Source organism: Tubulanus polymorphus, chromosome 8 (assembly GCF_964204645.1).
Source record: "Tubulanus polymorphus chromosome 8, tnTubPoly1.2, whole genome shotgun sequence".
Taxonomy (NCBI): domain Eukaryota; kingdom Metazoa; phylum Nemertea; class Palaeonemertea; order Tubulaniformes; family Tubulanidae; genus Tubulanus; species Tubulanus polymorphus.
This window is the reverse complement of record NC_134032.1, coordinates 14379637-14396562: the sequence shown is the minus strand read 5'-3', so window position 1 is coordinate 14396562 and position 16926 is coordinate 14379637. Positions and strand designations below refer to the sequence as shown.

General features: G+C 43.9%; 1 protein-coding gene across 1 annotated transcript; it reads right to left on the bottom strand.

Annotated features, from left to right (window-relative positions):
• Window positions 1-6850: 6850 nt before the first annotated feature.
• On the bottom strand, window positions 6851-16329 carry LOC141910099 (tetratricopeptide repeat protein 39C-like). The gene is made up of 13 exons (XM_074800813.1): window positions 16056-16329; window positions 15256-15304; window positions 14720-14848; window positions 13346-14049; window positions 12875-12945; window positions 12705-12802; window positions 11546-11747; window positions 10823-10932; window positions 10315-10438; window positions 9283-9485; window positions 8494-8532; window positions 8227-8335; window positions 6851-6989 (listed from the first exon to the last, which is right to left on the bottom strand). Coding segments are annotated over exons 1-13 (2016 nt in total). The 5' UTR covers window positions 16232-16329; the 3' UTR covers window positions 6851-6987.
• Between the last annotated feature and the right edge of the window lie 597 nt (window positions 16330-16926).

Here is a 16926-nt window from a genome sequence, read left to right as displayed (position 1 = left end):
TCTACGCCACAGAGCCACGTACCCACCCCCTCCCTCCCTCCATCCCCTCTACGCCACAGAGCCATGTACCCACCCCCTCCCTCCCTCCATCCCCTCTACGCCACAGAGCCACGTACGCTTATAATATAAGCATTTTCAGGCCTCCCCTCCCCCCTATTGTGCGTACGTATTAAATGGTTGGTCACTTAGTCACAATTTATGACTCCACTGTATCATTATATGACTTCTCAAGATTCCAGAGTCACTGCCATAGTTGTTAGGATTTAATTTTAAATGTCTCAATCTGATCAAAGATATCGATCGTAGTTTAGACGTGCAGAACTGTTCGGGCTGCGGGCTCGATCTTCAACGCGGTGACGTAGCGTGTACGAACTGCCGCGCGACGAACACGCGACACTGGTATAAATTATTCGGGCACAAAGTCTGCAATTCGTGTCATAACTACTACTGTAAATACAAGCGCCAACGTCCGGCGTATATGGAGAAAACGAAAAAAATGAAAGTGAATTTCTACCACGAGCATTTCGAATGTGCCTGGTCGATGTTTCTCATTATCGATTTCAGCGACATGAAAAAATGGAAGATGTACGAGGGCGTTAATAACGCGAACTACCACCAGGAGGAGGCGGTGCAGCCGACTAAACGTCTGTCGCAGTCGTTTAAAGACGACCTCGACCGGCTGGTCGTGTCGCAGGCCGCTTCGTCGAAACAGATTTATAAGAAATACGCGCATCTGATGAAACGTAACAATTACACCGGTATCGCCATGACGAAGCAACAATTACGCACGCGTATACGTTCGTGTCGCGATCGCAGTAAGAATCGCAAACGAATCATCGAATCGGCAGCCGCTCACGTGATCACGACGCCGGCGGTCGCCGTTCATCCCGAGACGGCCACTACGCCGTCGGAGGTGGCCGCCGTCGAGGATGTCGCCACGGAGATACACGTCCCCGATACGACGCCCGCCGAAATTAGATTGTACGCGGTTAGCAACCAGGAGGAACCGTTGCTATGCACGTTGTGTATTAACGAGAATCTGGAGATGCCGTTCTCGTGTAACTCGCAGACGGCGATGGTTCGACACATCTCGACGCACCACGCGACGCAGCTGTTCTCGTGCTGCGTGTGTTACCAGCTCACCGGGCGTCTCGTCTCGTTCGACACCGAGGGTCTCGTGCGCAAACACTGCCGCGAACAACACAGTCAATATCTCGTCAATAGCAACTATCGTTTAGACGTCGGAAAACAACCAAACGACGGGTACAACAACATCGCTTACAACGACACCGATATCGGCATGGAAACGGTAACCACGACGACGACCGTCGATGATTTGTTGACGATGGAAATCGTGGAGAGTCACTCGGCGACAATCGATCTGTTGAATTTAACGGGACGTTTGAGACGGAATCTCGACGAGCAAAATCAACAGCAGCAGCAGCAGCAGATGATGGTCGTTCGGTCACCTACTCCACCGCTCAGTAAACAACACAACTATCAATATTAGACCTGGTTCCTCGAGACTCTTTAGGGACCTCCATTTAGTCTGTACGCAAAACTCAATAAAATGAATGGTCAATAATAGAGTGCAAAATGATTATTAGGTGTGTTACCCTTCCCTCAATCCCCCTCAATCCCCTGTACGCCTCAGAGCCACGTACCCACCCCCTCCCTCCCTCCATCCCCTGTACGCCACAGAGCCACGTACCTCCCCCCTCCCTCCATCCCCTGTACGCCACAGAGCCACGTACCCACCCCCTTCCTCCATCCATCCCCTGTACGCCACAGAGCCACGTACCTCCCCCCTCCCTCCATCCCCTGTACGCCATAGAGCCACATACCCACCCCCTCCCTCCCTCCATCCCCTCTACGCCACAGAGCCACGTACCCACCCCCTCCCTCCCTCCATCCCCTCTACGCCACAGAGCCACGTACCCACCCCCTCCCTCCCTCCATCCCCTCTACGCCACAGAGCCATGTACCCACCCCCTCCCTCCCTCCATCCCCTCTACGCCACAGAGCCACGTACGCTTATAATATAAGCATTTTCAGGCCTCCCCTCCCCCCTATTGTGCGTACGTATTAAATGGTTGGTCACTTAGTCACAATTTATGACTCCACTGTATCATTATATGACTTCTCAAGATTCCAGAGTCACTGCCATAGTTGTTAGGATTTAATTTTAAATGTCTCAATCTGATCAAAGATATCGATCGTAGTTTAGACGTGCAGAACTGTTCGGGCTGCGGGCTCGATCTTCAACGCGGTGACGTAGCGTGTACGAACTGCCGCGCGACGAACACGCGACACTGGTATAAATTATTCGGGCACAAAGTCTGCAATTCGTGTCATAACTACTACTGTAAATACAAGCGCCAACGTCCGGCGTATATGGAGAAAACGAAAAAAATGAAAGTGAATTTCTACCACGAGCATTTCGAATGTGCCTGGTCGATGTTTCTCATTATCGATTTCAGCGACATGAAAAAATGGAAGATGTACGAGGGCGTTAATAACGCGAACTACCACCAGGAGGAGGCGGTGCAGCCGACTAAACGTCTGTCGCAGTCGTTTAAAGACGACCTCGACCGGCTGGTCGTGTCGCAGGCCGCTTCGTCGAAACAGATTTATAAGAAATACGCGCATCTGATGAAACGTAACAATTACACCGGTATCGCCATGACGAAGCAACAATTACGCACGCGTATACGTTCGTGTCGCGATCGCAGTAAGAATCGCAAACGAATCATCGAATCGGCAGCCGCTCACGTGATCACGACGCCGGCGGTCGCCGTTCATCCCGAGACGGCCACTACGCCGTCGGAGGTGGCCGCCGTCGAGGATGTCGCCACGGAGATACACGTCCCCGATACGACGCCCGCCGAAATTAGATTGTACGCGGTTAGCAACCAGGAGGAACCGTTGCTATGCACGTTGTGTATTAACGAGAATCTGGAGATGCCGTTCTCGTGTAACTCGCAGACGGCGATGGTTCGACACATCTCGACGCACCACGCGACGCAGCTGTTCTCGTGCTGCGTGTGTTACCAGCTCACCGGGCGTCTCGTCTCGTTCGACACCGAGGGTCTCGTGCGCAAACACTGCCGCGAACAACACAGTCAATATCTCGTCAATAGCAACTATCGTTTAGACGTCGGAAAACAACCAAACGACGGGTACAACAACATCGCTTACAACGACACCGATATCGGCATGGAAACGGTAACCACGACGACGACCGTCGATGATTTGTTGACGATGGAAATCGTGGAGAGTCACTCGGCGACAATCGATCTGTTGAATTTAACGGGACGTTTGAGACGGAATCTCGACGAGCAAAATCAACAGCAGCAGCAGCAGCAGATGATGGTCGTTCGGTCACCTACTCCACCGCTCAGTAAACAACACAACTATCAATATTAGACCTGGTTCCTCGAGACTCTTTAGGGACCTCCATTTAGTCTGTACGCAAAACTCAATAAAATGAATGGTCAATAATAGAGTGCAAAATGATTATTAGGTGTGTTACCCTTCCCTCAATCCCCCTCAATCCCCTGTACGCCTCAGAGCCACGTACCCACCCCCTCCCTCCCTCCATCCCCTGTACGCCACAGAGCCACGTACCTCCCCCCTCCCTCCATCCCCTGTACGCCACAGAGCCACGTACCCACCCCCTTCCTCCATCCATCCCCTGTACGCCACAGAGCCACGTACCTCCCCCCTCCCTCCATCCCCTGTACGCCATAGAGCCACATACCCACCCCCTCCCTCCCTCCATCCCCTCTACGCCACAGAGCCACGTACCCACCCCCTCCCTCCCTCCATCCCCTCTACGCCACAGAGCCACGTACCCACCCCCTCCCTCCCTCCATCCCCTCTACGCCACAGAGCCATGTACCCACCCCCTCCCTCCCTCCATCCCCTCTACGCCACAGAGCCACGTACGCTTATAATATAAGCATTTTCAGGCCTCCCCTCCCCCCTATTGTGCGTACGTATTAAATGGTTGGTCACTTAGTCACAATTTATGACTCCACTGTATCATTATATGACTTCTCAAGATTCCAGAGTCACTGCCATAGTTGTTAGGATTTAAGCCAGAATTATTTTATTCTCACTATTTATGCTCCATAGTATAAGGCTAAACAGCTACATAAGGACTGATAATGACTCTTAGAGTCACTTTCATCGGAGTCATGCATGATTTTGTTAACTATATTTATCTAAGAACTGAGACTATGATGATATCTTTGTATCATAGGAATTTCTGTAAAAAAAACTTGAAATGTGAATTGATGGTATTATGCATTATACTAAACAATAAACTATCATGAAATTATTGGAATGTTCAGATCTTCGCGTGGATTGTTTTCGCAATGGAAAATGACCGGATGTTAGAGGAAAAATTGTGGATTTTCAAAATGGTGGAAAAATCGAAACGTTGACCTCTAGAGCCTCGCTTCATTTTGGGAAAATGACACGCGTCTGGATCCATCCCTGCACATTGGGTCTGTATCACTATCTGTACGTAGGCACTCCCCTACCCTCATGGGCTCATGGATTTGAGGATCGGTATGATGCCCTACTGTCATTTAGAGGAGGATTTCAAACCTTACACGACTGTGGTGTCTGGTGAAACCGAAGACAATAAAGAGAAAAAAAATAAATGATTTTATTTATAACTTTCATATAAAATTTATTTTTTATTCGTCAATAAATAGTAAATAAAATCACAATCCATGAATTGTGGAGAAAGTTTCGAGGTCATTATGATTCAAAATGATCGCGATTTTGATCAATAGGGCAAGATCATACAATTGGGTGGATTCGCAGATGCTTACCCCTGCATTCCTATCAAGGTTGCCCTTTATGTCAAGACCAAGATCAAAACCTATAAATTTGACATTCATCCTCTCGGATTGTACCTTATATCTAAACCTACATAGATGGTATAGTTATATACAGTGGAACCTCGTTACAACAAACTTCACGGACCAGAAAATATGTTCGTTGTAACCCATCGTTCTTTATATCCCAGTATGAAAGTGGGACAAAATTCTAGGTTTGAAATAACTGACAAATGGTTATATCTGAGGACGCTATAACAAGGTTCCACTACCTCACTAGTGGGCTTTGACATGACTGCTTTACCCAATGGATGCCTGCATCTTTTAGACCCCGCTTTAGAAATATCATTTTACACAAATCGCTGTTCGCATGATCTCCAAATGTTTACTTGATCACGTTTCAGAATTACGAAGACTTGATAACATTATGTTCGAGTTTGCTGGATCTAGTTCTAGCAGTTCTCAGTAAAGTTAGACCTCAACCTAAAGTTAAAATCACATCATTTCCAATGTTTTACAATAAAACCTCGTGACGATTTATTATTGGTTATTACGAATCAAGAATTTCGTTACAAATAAGACAATTTCGATGATTTTATACTGGATATAACAAACTATCGGTATTAACAGATTTTCCGATGCCCTGAAGTTCCTTGTAACGAGGTTCCGCTGTATATAGAACTATCGGTTATAACTAACAGATTTTCTGATCCCCTGAAGTTCGTTGTAACAAGGTTCCACTGTATATAGAACTATCGGTTATAACGAACAGATTTTTTAGTGTCCTGAAGTTCGTTGTAACGAGCTTCCGCTGTATATAGAACTATCAGTTATAACTAACAGATTTTTTGGTTTTCTGAAGTTCGTTGTAACGAGGTTCCGCTGTATATAGAACTATCAGTTATAACTAACAGATTTTTTGGTTTTCTGAAGTTCGTTGTAAAGAGGTTCCGCTGTATATAGAACTATCAGTTATAACTAACAGATTTTCCGATGCCCTGAAGTTCGTCGTAACGAGGTTCCGCTATATATAGAACTACAGTCAACCTCGGTTAATCCATATAACTCGGGACTGAGCTTCGTTGTAACGTGGTTCCAACGTAATACAATATGTTATCCGACCACTACCGGACGGTCGGTTTCCCGGATGTAGCTGATATGTACGGTAGGTGCGAGTATATGTTAGATAGGCATTCTAATTATTCTACGAACAATTTACGACAGCACGTGAATTTGTAAAAAACTCGATTATAAATCGTCATGATAAGTACAACGTATAATGTCACTAGGGGGCGCTAATCTCCGGTCAACAGACAACATATACCCGGTACCCACGAACCACATTCCGCAGTTGCGCGAGTTGAGATTTGACTCGAAAGTGAAGCGATTTCAACTGTATCTCACAACTGTGGAACTGCATGCGGGGGGTCCCTGGTTAGAATAAATTCAACAAAAAATAAATAACATATAATATAATAAATAATATAATAAATATACATATTGTTTACAGCATTATATATGGTTCTTTGGTTGTATTGTAGGCACTTAAATCAGCATCAATATAATGAACCTGCCGGGGAGGATCTAATGAACCCAGAGATGAAGAGAACATTAAAGAAATGAGCCCCGAAAATTCCCTCCCACGTCAAAAAAGCCCTTTGCCTTAATGACGTCTACGAGGTCACCATATTAAACGACCTTCATAAGGTGACCTATATAAGTGATTATCACTAAGGAGCTGGTTCCACAATCATGAGTTAAGATCGACTCAAAAGAATTATGACTTCACGTATTAAACCGATTTAAATCAAGAGTTTACTCTTAACTCACAACTGCGGAGCTCGAGTTAACTCTAACGTGACCTTTAAGTGACCTCTTAAGAAGCTCGCTTCGATAACCTGGAGGTGACCTTGCAAAGAGTGACCTTGAGCTATGTAAATATTATCGTATAACAATTTTTCAGATTTGAATTGAAGATCCGTTTGCTTCGATGTAATCCGGGGGAACATAACGATAAGTCGTCGTCGTCGTCGTCGCATTATTCCTACCGGTGGCGCCATCTAGCATCGTTAGATATTGCTTGTACGTACGTATACGTATGTTCAACCGATTGTCGAAATTACAATCTTTGTAGCGATCCTGGAAAGTAAAATCGTAAACCATTTTCAAACTCGTGTCGCGACAAGCGAAAAAACCAAATTTGATTCACTCTAAATCCCGTTCGGATATCGTACACAAAATTTGAATTCTTTCAATTTCCCGTGCCCCTCTTGTACGCAAAATCGGGTATTTTTTTCCTGGACTCGATACCACGCAATTGCACTAACCCCTTCACTTCCCGTGATGTAAGAAACTAACGACCCCATACAGAAAATAGATCTATATGAATATTAAGGATAGGGGTCATTCATTTATTACGTACGCATTAGAGGAGGGGGGAGGGTTAAGTGCAAGTAATGTATATGAAACAATGGCTGATTTTGTGTACAGGGGAGGGAGTTGAAAAATTCAAGTGTATCTAATAAATGAATGATTCCATACAAAAAACATCAGTATCATTTTCTAGTCTATAAGGAAAAAGGAAAAAATCATGAGACAGAAAACTGCGGGATCTGGTTCTATAGAAAAGATATAAACACTGGGGTAACTGGGGCAGTTGTATAGACAGCAGATCAAAGTTACCAGCAGTGTAGACCCTACCCTGCAGGATCTGGTTTCATAGTTGCCGCTCAAAGAGTCCAGTGGAACTGAGTCCAGAACTGCGGAACTGAGTCCAGAACTGTGTAACTGAGTCCAGAACCATGGGACTGGATTCAGAAGTGTGGAACTGAGTCCAGAACTGTGGAACTGAGTCCAGCACTATGGAACTGAGTCTAGAACTGTGGGACTGGATCCTGAACTGTGGAACTGGATTCAGAAGTGTGGAACTGAGTCCAGAACTGTGGAACTGAGTCCAGCACTATGGAACTGAGTCTAGAACTGTGGGACTGGATCCTGAACTGTGGAACTGGATTCAGAAGTGTGGAACTGAGTCCAGAACTGTGGAACTGAGTCCAGCACTATGGAACTGAGTCCAGAACTGTGGGACTGGATCCTGAACTGTGGAACTGGATTCAGAAGTGTGGAACTGAGTCCAGAACTGTGGAACTGAGTCCAGCACTATGGAACTGAGTCCAAAACTGTGGGACTGGATCCTGAACTGTGGAACTGAGTCCAAAAGTCTGGAACTAAGTCCAGAACTACCTGGTAAGAGACACTATGGTTATTTCTGACAAATTTTTTGAATATTTAACTGTAAATATGTTGCCCCTGCACGTCACAAATCTACAAAACTGGATCGAGTTATAGACGACAGATAGTTTAATTATTAACGTACATTTGTTATTGGTATTGTTAGCTGCAGTCGGGTGTTTGAAGTAAAGCCGTTGCCGTGACATTATCCGCGCGTGCAGACGATTTTCGAAATCGTAACCTTCGTAAAGATCCTGTAGCGGAGAAAAAGCATTCGTCAGTTAGACTCACCTGCCACAGCCGGCTCTAATGCTAATAGCACGTGTGGGTTACAGTTATTAAGAGTGGAAACATGTTAATTTGAGTTGAGAGCGAGAGAGAGAGAGTTAAAGAGGTATCTAATCATTCTTACCTTAGCCTTGTTCAACAATTCTTTACCTTTCGTTCTCGTCTAAAAAATGAAATGAAACATACAACTAGCCGGTAGAAAGTCTTCTAGTTTATCTTGCTTTAAGTTGTTCAGATCTTTATTTGATTGTTCATTTAACCACACGATAGGACCGCAGCGTTTCAAGTGTTACCCGCACAATGTAAGCAGGTCAGCAGGTCACCGAGCACATAAAACCATATGGAGTCAATGTCCCCACGTTGATAGAATATCAAAACTAACCTAACACCCCCTAGTGGCTAGTACAAACACTAATCCCACGTCCCTTAACGTATAAACTTAAAACTCATCCGACGCCCCCAAGTGGCTAGTACACACACTAACCCCACGTCCCTTTACCCTATAAACATAAAACTCATCCAACGCCCCCAAGTGGCTAGTACACACACTAATCCCACGTCCCTTAACGTATAAACTTAAAACTCATCCGACGCCCCCAAGTGGCTAGTACACACACTAACCCCACGTCCCTTAACGTATAAACATAAAACTCATCCGACGCCCCCAAATGGCTGTTAGATATGTGGACTTGGACTTTTTGGGGTTAGAAAAAATTGATGGTACAGGGAAGGGATACCGAGCTCGGTTGCGCGTGTGCATGGAATGTGTGTTTAGGAATTAGTCTTTTACAATGCGTGTAAGAGGCCTTACTGGAAATTAAGGTGATTATCAGTGGCTAGTACACACACTAACCCCACGTCCCTAAACATAAAACTCATCCAACGCCCCCAAGTGGCTAGAACATGAACTCACCTCAGGATGTTTAGCATATATGGTACCGAGTTCGAATGAAGCATAAGCCGGAACGTGTTGATCATCTTTGCATCCACTGTGACGAGCAATAGCTTCCTCGAAACACTGGATCGCTAAATCTACTTCACCCGCTTCACGCCAGAGGGCGCCTTCGATTAGACTACGCAGATGAAACAAACTTCGATCGTTCAACGATTCACATTCTGCAAAACGGAATGAAATCTTTGAAATACGAGATACATGAAAATAAACGTGTCCTTAAATTTGGCTTAACTGCTAATTTTTGGATTTGGACGCATAAAAATCAAGTTCAAATTTCATTTAACTGATTTTCACTACGAATAACCCAGTGTTTTGTTGTGCCATCTGGTGTTACCGGCAACCAATATACCCACCCAGTTGCGGATCCAGTTGCGGAACCCCTCCCCCCTTTTCTGACCAAGTACCCTTTTGGAAAATCACACGTGAAAAATTCCACCCGACATTGACCTATGACTTAAGTCCACTGTACTTCTAAAAGCAAAATCAAGTTCAAATTTCATCGAAAAATTGAACTGATTTTCACTACGAATAACCCGGGTGTTTTGTTGCTGCGCCATCTGGTGTTGCCGGTATCCCATTAAAATGACATAAGTATTTGTCTCCAACGGTTTTAACAAAGATCCCAGTTTACAATTGAATATACCTTTCATCCTCCCTCTGCAGGGACTCGAACCTGATGGCATCGCAACACTCAGCCACGGCACGAACCCCTGCATCAGTAGACCGGGTGCGCAGGTACATGCGCAGCTTTCCGAACGAAAACTGGCGGCACCAATCAGATTGCTCGTTGTATAATCGTTGAGGCAAATTTCAAGGAAGAACTATAAATGGGAAAACCCGGGATAAAATAAAACGGGATTTCTGATTGGCTAAAAATCACATCATCTGAACTGCGCATGTATCTGCGCACACAGTCGATTATGGCAGGGTTTCGTGCCGTGGCAATCTCGATGCCATCAGGTTCGAATCCCTGCCGGGGGAGGATGATACCTTTCTGCATGGCTGTGATGTGTTCTGTTTTACACGACGGTAGTGTGTTCCACAAATATAAAACTTCCAACACGTGTATCACCAACTGATCCTGAGTCGGTTCAACTTTTCGAAACTTTTCCGCCTTTTAAAGAAGAAAACACGCAGTGATTTAGAAGATTTAACTACCGGGGGGGGGGTAATGCTCAATCTAGGCCCGGTTCCATAAACTTAGTGTCAAAGTTACCCCTAGGGATAAATCCTAAACCTGGGTTTGGTTTTATAGACCGGGTACCACGTATTTAAGTTACCCTTAGGGGTAAATCCGTAACCTGGGCCTGGTTTTATAGACCGGGTATTTAAGTTACCCTTAGGGGTAAATCCGTAACCTGGGCCTGGTTTCATAGACCATTGTATCCCTAGAAGTCAATTCAGGTGACAATCACCCTAGTAACAATGAGAGACCATTTATCGGTCTTACTTCAACTGAGACTCGTTAAACTGTTTGAAAGGTCAAGGTTCTACTCACCCGACGCGCGACGAAAGCTTCAATTTGATTGTTTTTGCGTTTCACTAAACCGGGAACTTGTTTCATTAAATTGTACGATTCATTCAGGTCTCCATTCGCTCCGAAACACACTATAACACAGTACAATATACATGTTAGATGCAGTAGTAACATCACCCCCTATAGATTGACTGAAGGGGTGCAGGTTACGGGCTGCAGACAATCTGAAGGGCTGCAGGTTACAGGCTGCAGATTACCTGAAGGGCTGCTGGTTACAGGCTGCAGATAATCTGAAGGGGTGCAGATTACAGGCTGCAGATTATCTGAAGGGCTGCTGGTTACAGGCTGCAGATTGTCTGAAGGGCTGCAGGTTACAGGCTTCAGATTATCTGAAGGGCTGCAGGATACAGGCTGCAGATTATCTGAAGGGCTGCTGGTTACAGGCTGCAGATTATCTGAAGGGCTGCTGGTTACAGGCTGCAGATTATCTGAAGGGCTGCAGGTTACAGGCTGCAGATTATCTGAAGGGCTGCTGGTTACAGGCTGCAGATTATCTGAAGGGCTGCAGGTTACAGGCTGCAGATTATCTGAAGGGGTGCAGGTTACAGGCTGTAGATTGTCTGAAGGGCTGCAGGTTACAGGATGCAGATTGTCTAAATGGGTGCAGCAGGTTCCAGGCTGGCGAGGGGTGATTGCAGGCTGTATCAATCATAAACTAGAAGTGATCAATCTATGAACACTAACGTGCAGTAAGATAAGCGTAGTAAGCCTTCGACCAGCGAGACTCTTCCTTCAATCTGAGGAAACATTCCGCCGATGATTTCCAGTTAAGTTTAATCATGTTACTCCAGCCGATCTCGTATAAACAAATCAGTTGAATCTCTCGTTGTTCGTGCGACGCTTCCAGAGCGCATTCGTACGTTACTAATGATTCCTCGATGTGAGTCTGAGAATGAAAATATTACAAAACAACTTCTTTAACCCTTTCAGTGCCTCTACACCGCATTTCGGGGTAAAAATCAGTGATGGATTTTGCTAGTACACCGCACCGCGGCGCATTCGTACGTTACTAATGATTCCTCGATGTGAGTCTGAGAATGAAAATATTACAAAACAACTTCTTTAACCCTTTCAGTGCGTCTACACCGCATTTCGGGGTAAAAATCAGTGATGGATTTTGCTAGTACACCGCACCGCGGCGCATTCGTACATTACTAATGATTCCTCGATGTGAGTCTGAGAACAAAAATATTACGAAACAACTTCTTTAACCCATTCAGAGCGTCTACACCGCATTTCGGGGTAAAAATCAGTGATGGATTTTACTAGTACACCGCACCACGGTGTATTGGTGTAATTAGCAATTATCTCTATTGAAAGATGGCAGCACCTGTCAAACATAGTGAAATATCAGTAACTAACGGTAGACTGCACCGCGGTGTAGACGCACTGTAGTGGTATTCCCGTTATTCAACACACTAGGGTGGAACTTTTCAGAATTTTCAAATTATCTTCAGCACTATAGGGTATTAATTAGTCAGCAGTGAAAGGGTTAAACACACAGTGTCGCCACTTTCAGCCAATTTACTACTTCCCTGGCAGATTTTTCGATGTGATTGCACAACATTCCCCGAGTGAATCAGAGAAATTTCTCGATACATTTCATTCATTTTTCATAGAATCACGTATTGATAAAGAGTTTCCTAGTTATTTTTTTCAGAATTCCCGCAGTTTTCCCTGAGTTTTCCAGGTCTTCCTGGTTAGTGGCGCCATGGATCAGAATAACTGGTATCTCTCTTCTTGGCACTTTTCACAAAAAAATGAGTCCCTGTGCCCCGTTCGTAGTAGTCCCATCCTCTGACCTCCCTAATTATCCAGGATTCGAATCTAACAATATTTTTACCTGTAGTCTCTGCGATCGTCCTTTAAAGAAAAGAAAGAGGGCGCTGTCTGGGTATTCCCTTTCACATCGTTTGATAATAGCGTCGGCAGCAGAAACACCTATAAAATAGAGCGAGAGATGAGAGAGGGTTCAAACCCCGAATATCATCGATGTCGCGGTTCGAATCTTACCCGCATCTACAGCGTCGCCATCTATTGAGAAAAATGGTCGTATCACTGTATGATACCATAACAATCCCAAACTATCGATAGAAAAATAAAGAAAATATTGATAGAGATTTTTTTTCAAAAACCTCTATAACACTAAAACAGATCGGTCATCCTTGGATATAAGGAGTTTTCAAGGAGAAAATTCAAAATTTCTTTAAAGCGTGAACTTTCATACCGCAATAGCTGTAGACTTCTCCTAAATCGGTACTGTTTATCTCAGTCTTTACTAAACTTAGTTTCTAATCGATTTAGGCATAGCTTAATGTACAACTACAGGTAATTCAAATTCTCAATTTCTTATAAACTGAAGGAGTTTTTAAAGGAGTTTCAAAGGACCTTCAAAATGTTTCTTGTTTAGGAGTTTTTAAAGAATCAAGAAGTCGTAGGGACCCTGTAAAAGGTGAGAAAATAAATCTATAATAAATCTCTTACGTGGATAAAGGAGCTTTCATATCCTTGCTGTGACTGGAGAATTCCATCGCTCGCAGTCCGATATCTCGATCGCCTTCGAACCCGAGAAATTCAATAATGCGTAGAATCTTCGGCGGAATCAGCGACAAACACAGCTGAAACGTACCGTAACCGAAACTAACCGCTCCCATCAACCTAGCGACCGTATCTTCCGTCAGAGCGTTACCGAGTTCATCAACAATCACCGGCAGGTCGTCGCCGTGCGGCAACGAGTTTATCCTCGGTAATCGCCTCGGTTGAGAATCGGTCGACGATTGCGAATTTAAACTCACGTTCGAATCGCGTCTGCCGTAGTCCGAATCTCGTCTGCCGGTCATCGCGTCCGCGCCGTAGTCCGAACAGACGGAATTACCATCGAAATTCTTAATATCGTTCAAAGATTGCGAACCGCGGTTCGAGTTAACGGTCGCGTCGACCGGTTTCAAACCGGTCGACGACTTACGTCGACCATTAGTCGACTGGTTGTCATGGACGATGTTGTCGTAAAGCTGTTTGATTTCGTGGTACGTTTTATCGTAGATTTTCCACGCCTTGCGTAGAATCCAACCGCCTTTAATATAACTAGCGACATCCTGATTGATAAACGTTAGAACCGCCTGATACAACTGACTGTCGGCTACAATTATCTGACATTGAAGTCTCTGTTCTAAATTCTCATCACAATTCTGAAATTAAAAATCAGGGTCCAGTTCCACAGTTGTGAGTTAAGATTTGACTCGGAGTTAACTCATTGAAAATGAACTAACTCTAACCCAAGAGTTATCTAGAACTAAGGACCCAGTTCCACAGTTCTGAGTTAAGATTTATCTCTGAGCCTCATTGAAAATGAACCAACTTTAACTCAGAGTTAACTCTAACTCATGACTGTGGAACTGGGTCCAGGGATTTTACAATATGTGGATACACCGATGCTTATGTGGCAAGTGAGCATCCACCAGGTGTCGCTTGTGCATAGGATTATAAATACTGCGTCAATAGAGGAGTCCACTGGCAAGTGAGGATTCACCTGGTGTCCCTAGTATGAAGTAGGACATCAACTGCAACAACAGAGGATTCCACTTGTGGCGAGTGAGGATCCACCAGGTGTCGCTAGTGTGCAGTAGGACATCAACTACTGTGGCAAAAGAGCATCCCACTAGTGGCAAGAGAGGATCCAACAGTGTTGCTAGTGTGCAGTAGGACATCAGCTACTGCGGCAATAGAGGATTCCACTTGTGTCAAGTGAGGATCCACCAGGTGTCACTAGTGTGCAGTAGGATATCAACTACTGCGGCAATATAGGATTCCATATGTGGCGAGTGAGGATCCACCAGGTGTCACTAGTTTAATACAAACCTCTTTGCGTTTGAATTTAGTTTTAAATGATTTAAACCATCCTCCCTTGCTGCTGCAACGGTTTTCAGTCTCTTGTAAGCGCAGCATCGCCTCGGCGAGTTTCTCGTCCTCGAACGACATCACCGCTTGCTAGAAAAATCAAAATGAATTTTTTTCTGAAAATATGCATTCGTGTCGGCAACAGCTGGGCCCAGAATAAAAATGCCATTGGTAACTTCATGTTTTCAATGAGGACAGCAATTCAAACTTAACCGTTTTAGGCTTAAACTTTTTCGTGAAACTGGGCCCAGAAGTATTTTTCTTAATTGTAGCTGTCAAGACGATGGATCTGTGTAATTATCATGTTTTGACTCCCATTAAGTGTAGTTCATGAGAAAATGAAGTTAGGTGATGCTGAATGATGAGTAAAGACGTGTTCTCTACTTTCTTGGTCCTCATAAGCGGCAACGCAGCCCACAATTAGAACTATGATGGTACAAGGGAAGTAGAGAGGAAGGGAAATAAAGAGTAGGAGGAGAGATGGCGCCATTTCTTACCATGAAAGCGACGAAACTGCTACCAGCGCTCATCAGAGGACTTTTATCTCTGAAAGCGAAACAAACAATTTGTTTTCATCTCTAATGAAAGATGGCAGCACCAACCAAACACGGTTAAAATCATTAGTTACTAATGATACACCATGCTGGGGTAATGCCTAAAATTCAGTAACTCCAGAACTTTTGGGTATTAGTTTGTCAGCATTGAAAGGGTTATGCTCTCTGGACCCATAATAGCCCTGGCTAGTAGAGGAGGTTCGAGGAGGAGGTTCGAGTTGAAGTTCAAATTTAGGTAAAAGTGCAGATCCGCACTTCTCCGCGTAAACGGTTCAATCAATTACATTAAATATCATTGTTTCAGATTCAAAATTTCATCAGCAATTCAGTACATTGCCATTGGCTAATTTTAAGCTATCTTCACTAGAGAGAGTAGAAAGATTGTAGTAGCAGATTGCTTCAATCACGAGAGGTGCGGATCTGCACTTTTACCCAAATTTATTTCTCAAGAAAGCAGCCCGCTGATCGATGGACCCCGCCCCGGCCCAACCGCCCGACGATACCTCCATTTCGGGCCCCTCTCAAACTAGTCAGTAACCTGTCTGTGGTTTAGTTTCACGATCGGATATTTTCACAAACCACGTTGGTATAAGCCCATCCGATTATAAAAAGCTTACCACCACCAACGATTAGGTAACTAACTAAATAAAAAGCTTACCACCAACGATTAGGTAACTAACTACTCTCAAACGCACTATCTAATTGTGACATCAAAAATATGGCTAATCCATTTCTAAACTTACTTGTATTTTTCGAACAGTTTTTCTGCTTCATTCATGTTATTATTGAGCATCATACTAATCGCAGTGAACGCCAACTGACTGGCATCTTCACCCGCTATCATCGTCATCTCTTCATCCTCTTCACACGATGAAGATGTAAAAGATGCCGATTTCGAAGCGGTTGCAGCTGATGACATTTTATCCCTTTTTGCTGTTTTAAAGTTTTCTGATCGATTGTGGACGATTCGTGGCTGAGAACTAGAGATTAATTCACAACAAGAAAGTACATGTCTATGTCAAAAAATATGTCAAACTGACTCCATATTGGAATAATTGGTCTCAATATAGCAATATATCTCACTATATTAAATATTTTTATATCGTATTATTAGAAACTGTCTCTACTATTTCATTTGAAAACTAAACACATGAAATATCTTAAAATAACATTTAATTTAAAGATCACTTTAATTTTTTTAAAGATTTATTCAAGGAGTTTTTACAATTTTTTTTGGATAAATTTCTATACAGTTTGACCAACGAGATTTGTCTTCGATTGCCAGGGACGCTAATATACGAGAAATGGGTAGCTCCGATAATATCCACATCGAGGCAACCTTGAACTTGAACTTTAATTTTATTGCTCCATATAATACACAAGTTCAATAGGAAATGACATGCAATAAAATATTAACATCAAAAGACAAGGAAAACAGTAAAAGAGTGGACATACATTTAAAATCGCTTTTATAATGGATAACATAGGAATAGAGAATATTTGCAAATAAAATATGCGAAATGTAAAATATATCCCGCGCCCGTGACACTGCGATGATAGATTGAAACGTCGAGTATTCTATACATTTTAGATTGAATAAATAAATCCTTGTGT

What these genes read in the sequence shown, in the direction of transcription:
- LOC141910099 (XM_074800813.1), bottom strand. Translation starts at nt 16,231, where the DNA reads ATGTCATCAGCTGCAACCGCTTCGAAATCGGCATCTTTTACATCTTCA. An exon ending in GACGATCGCAGAGACTACAG is followed by an intron (nt 11,748 to 12,704) that starts GTAAAAATATTG and finishes TTTCATTCTCAG; the next exon opens with ACTCACATCGAGGAATCATT. An exon ending in CTACGCTTATCTTACTGCAC is followed by an intron (nt 10,933 to 11,545) that starts GTTAGTGTTCAT and finishes ACTGTGTTATAG; the next exon opens with TGTGTTTCGGAGCGAATGGA.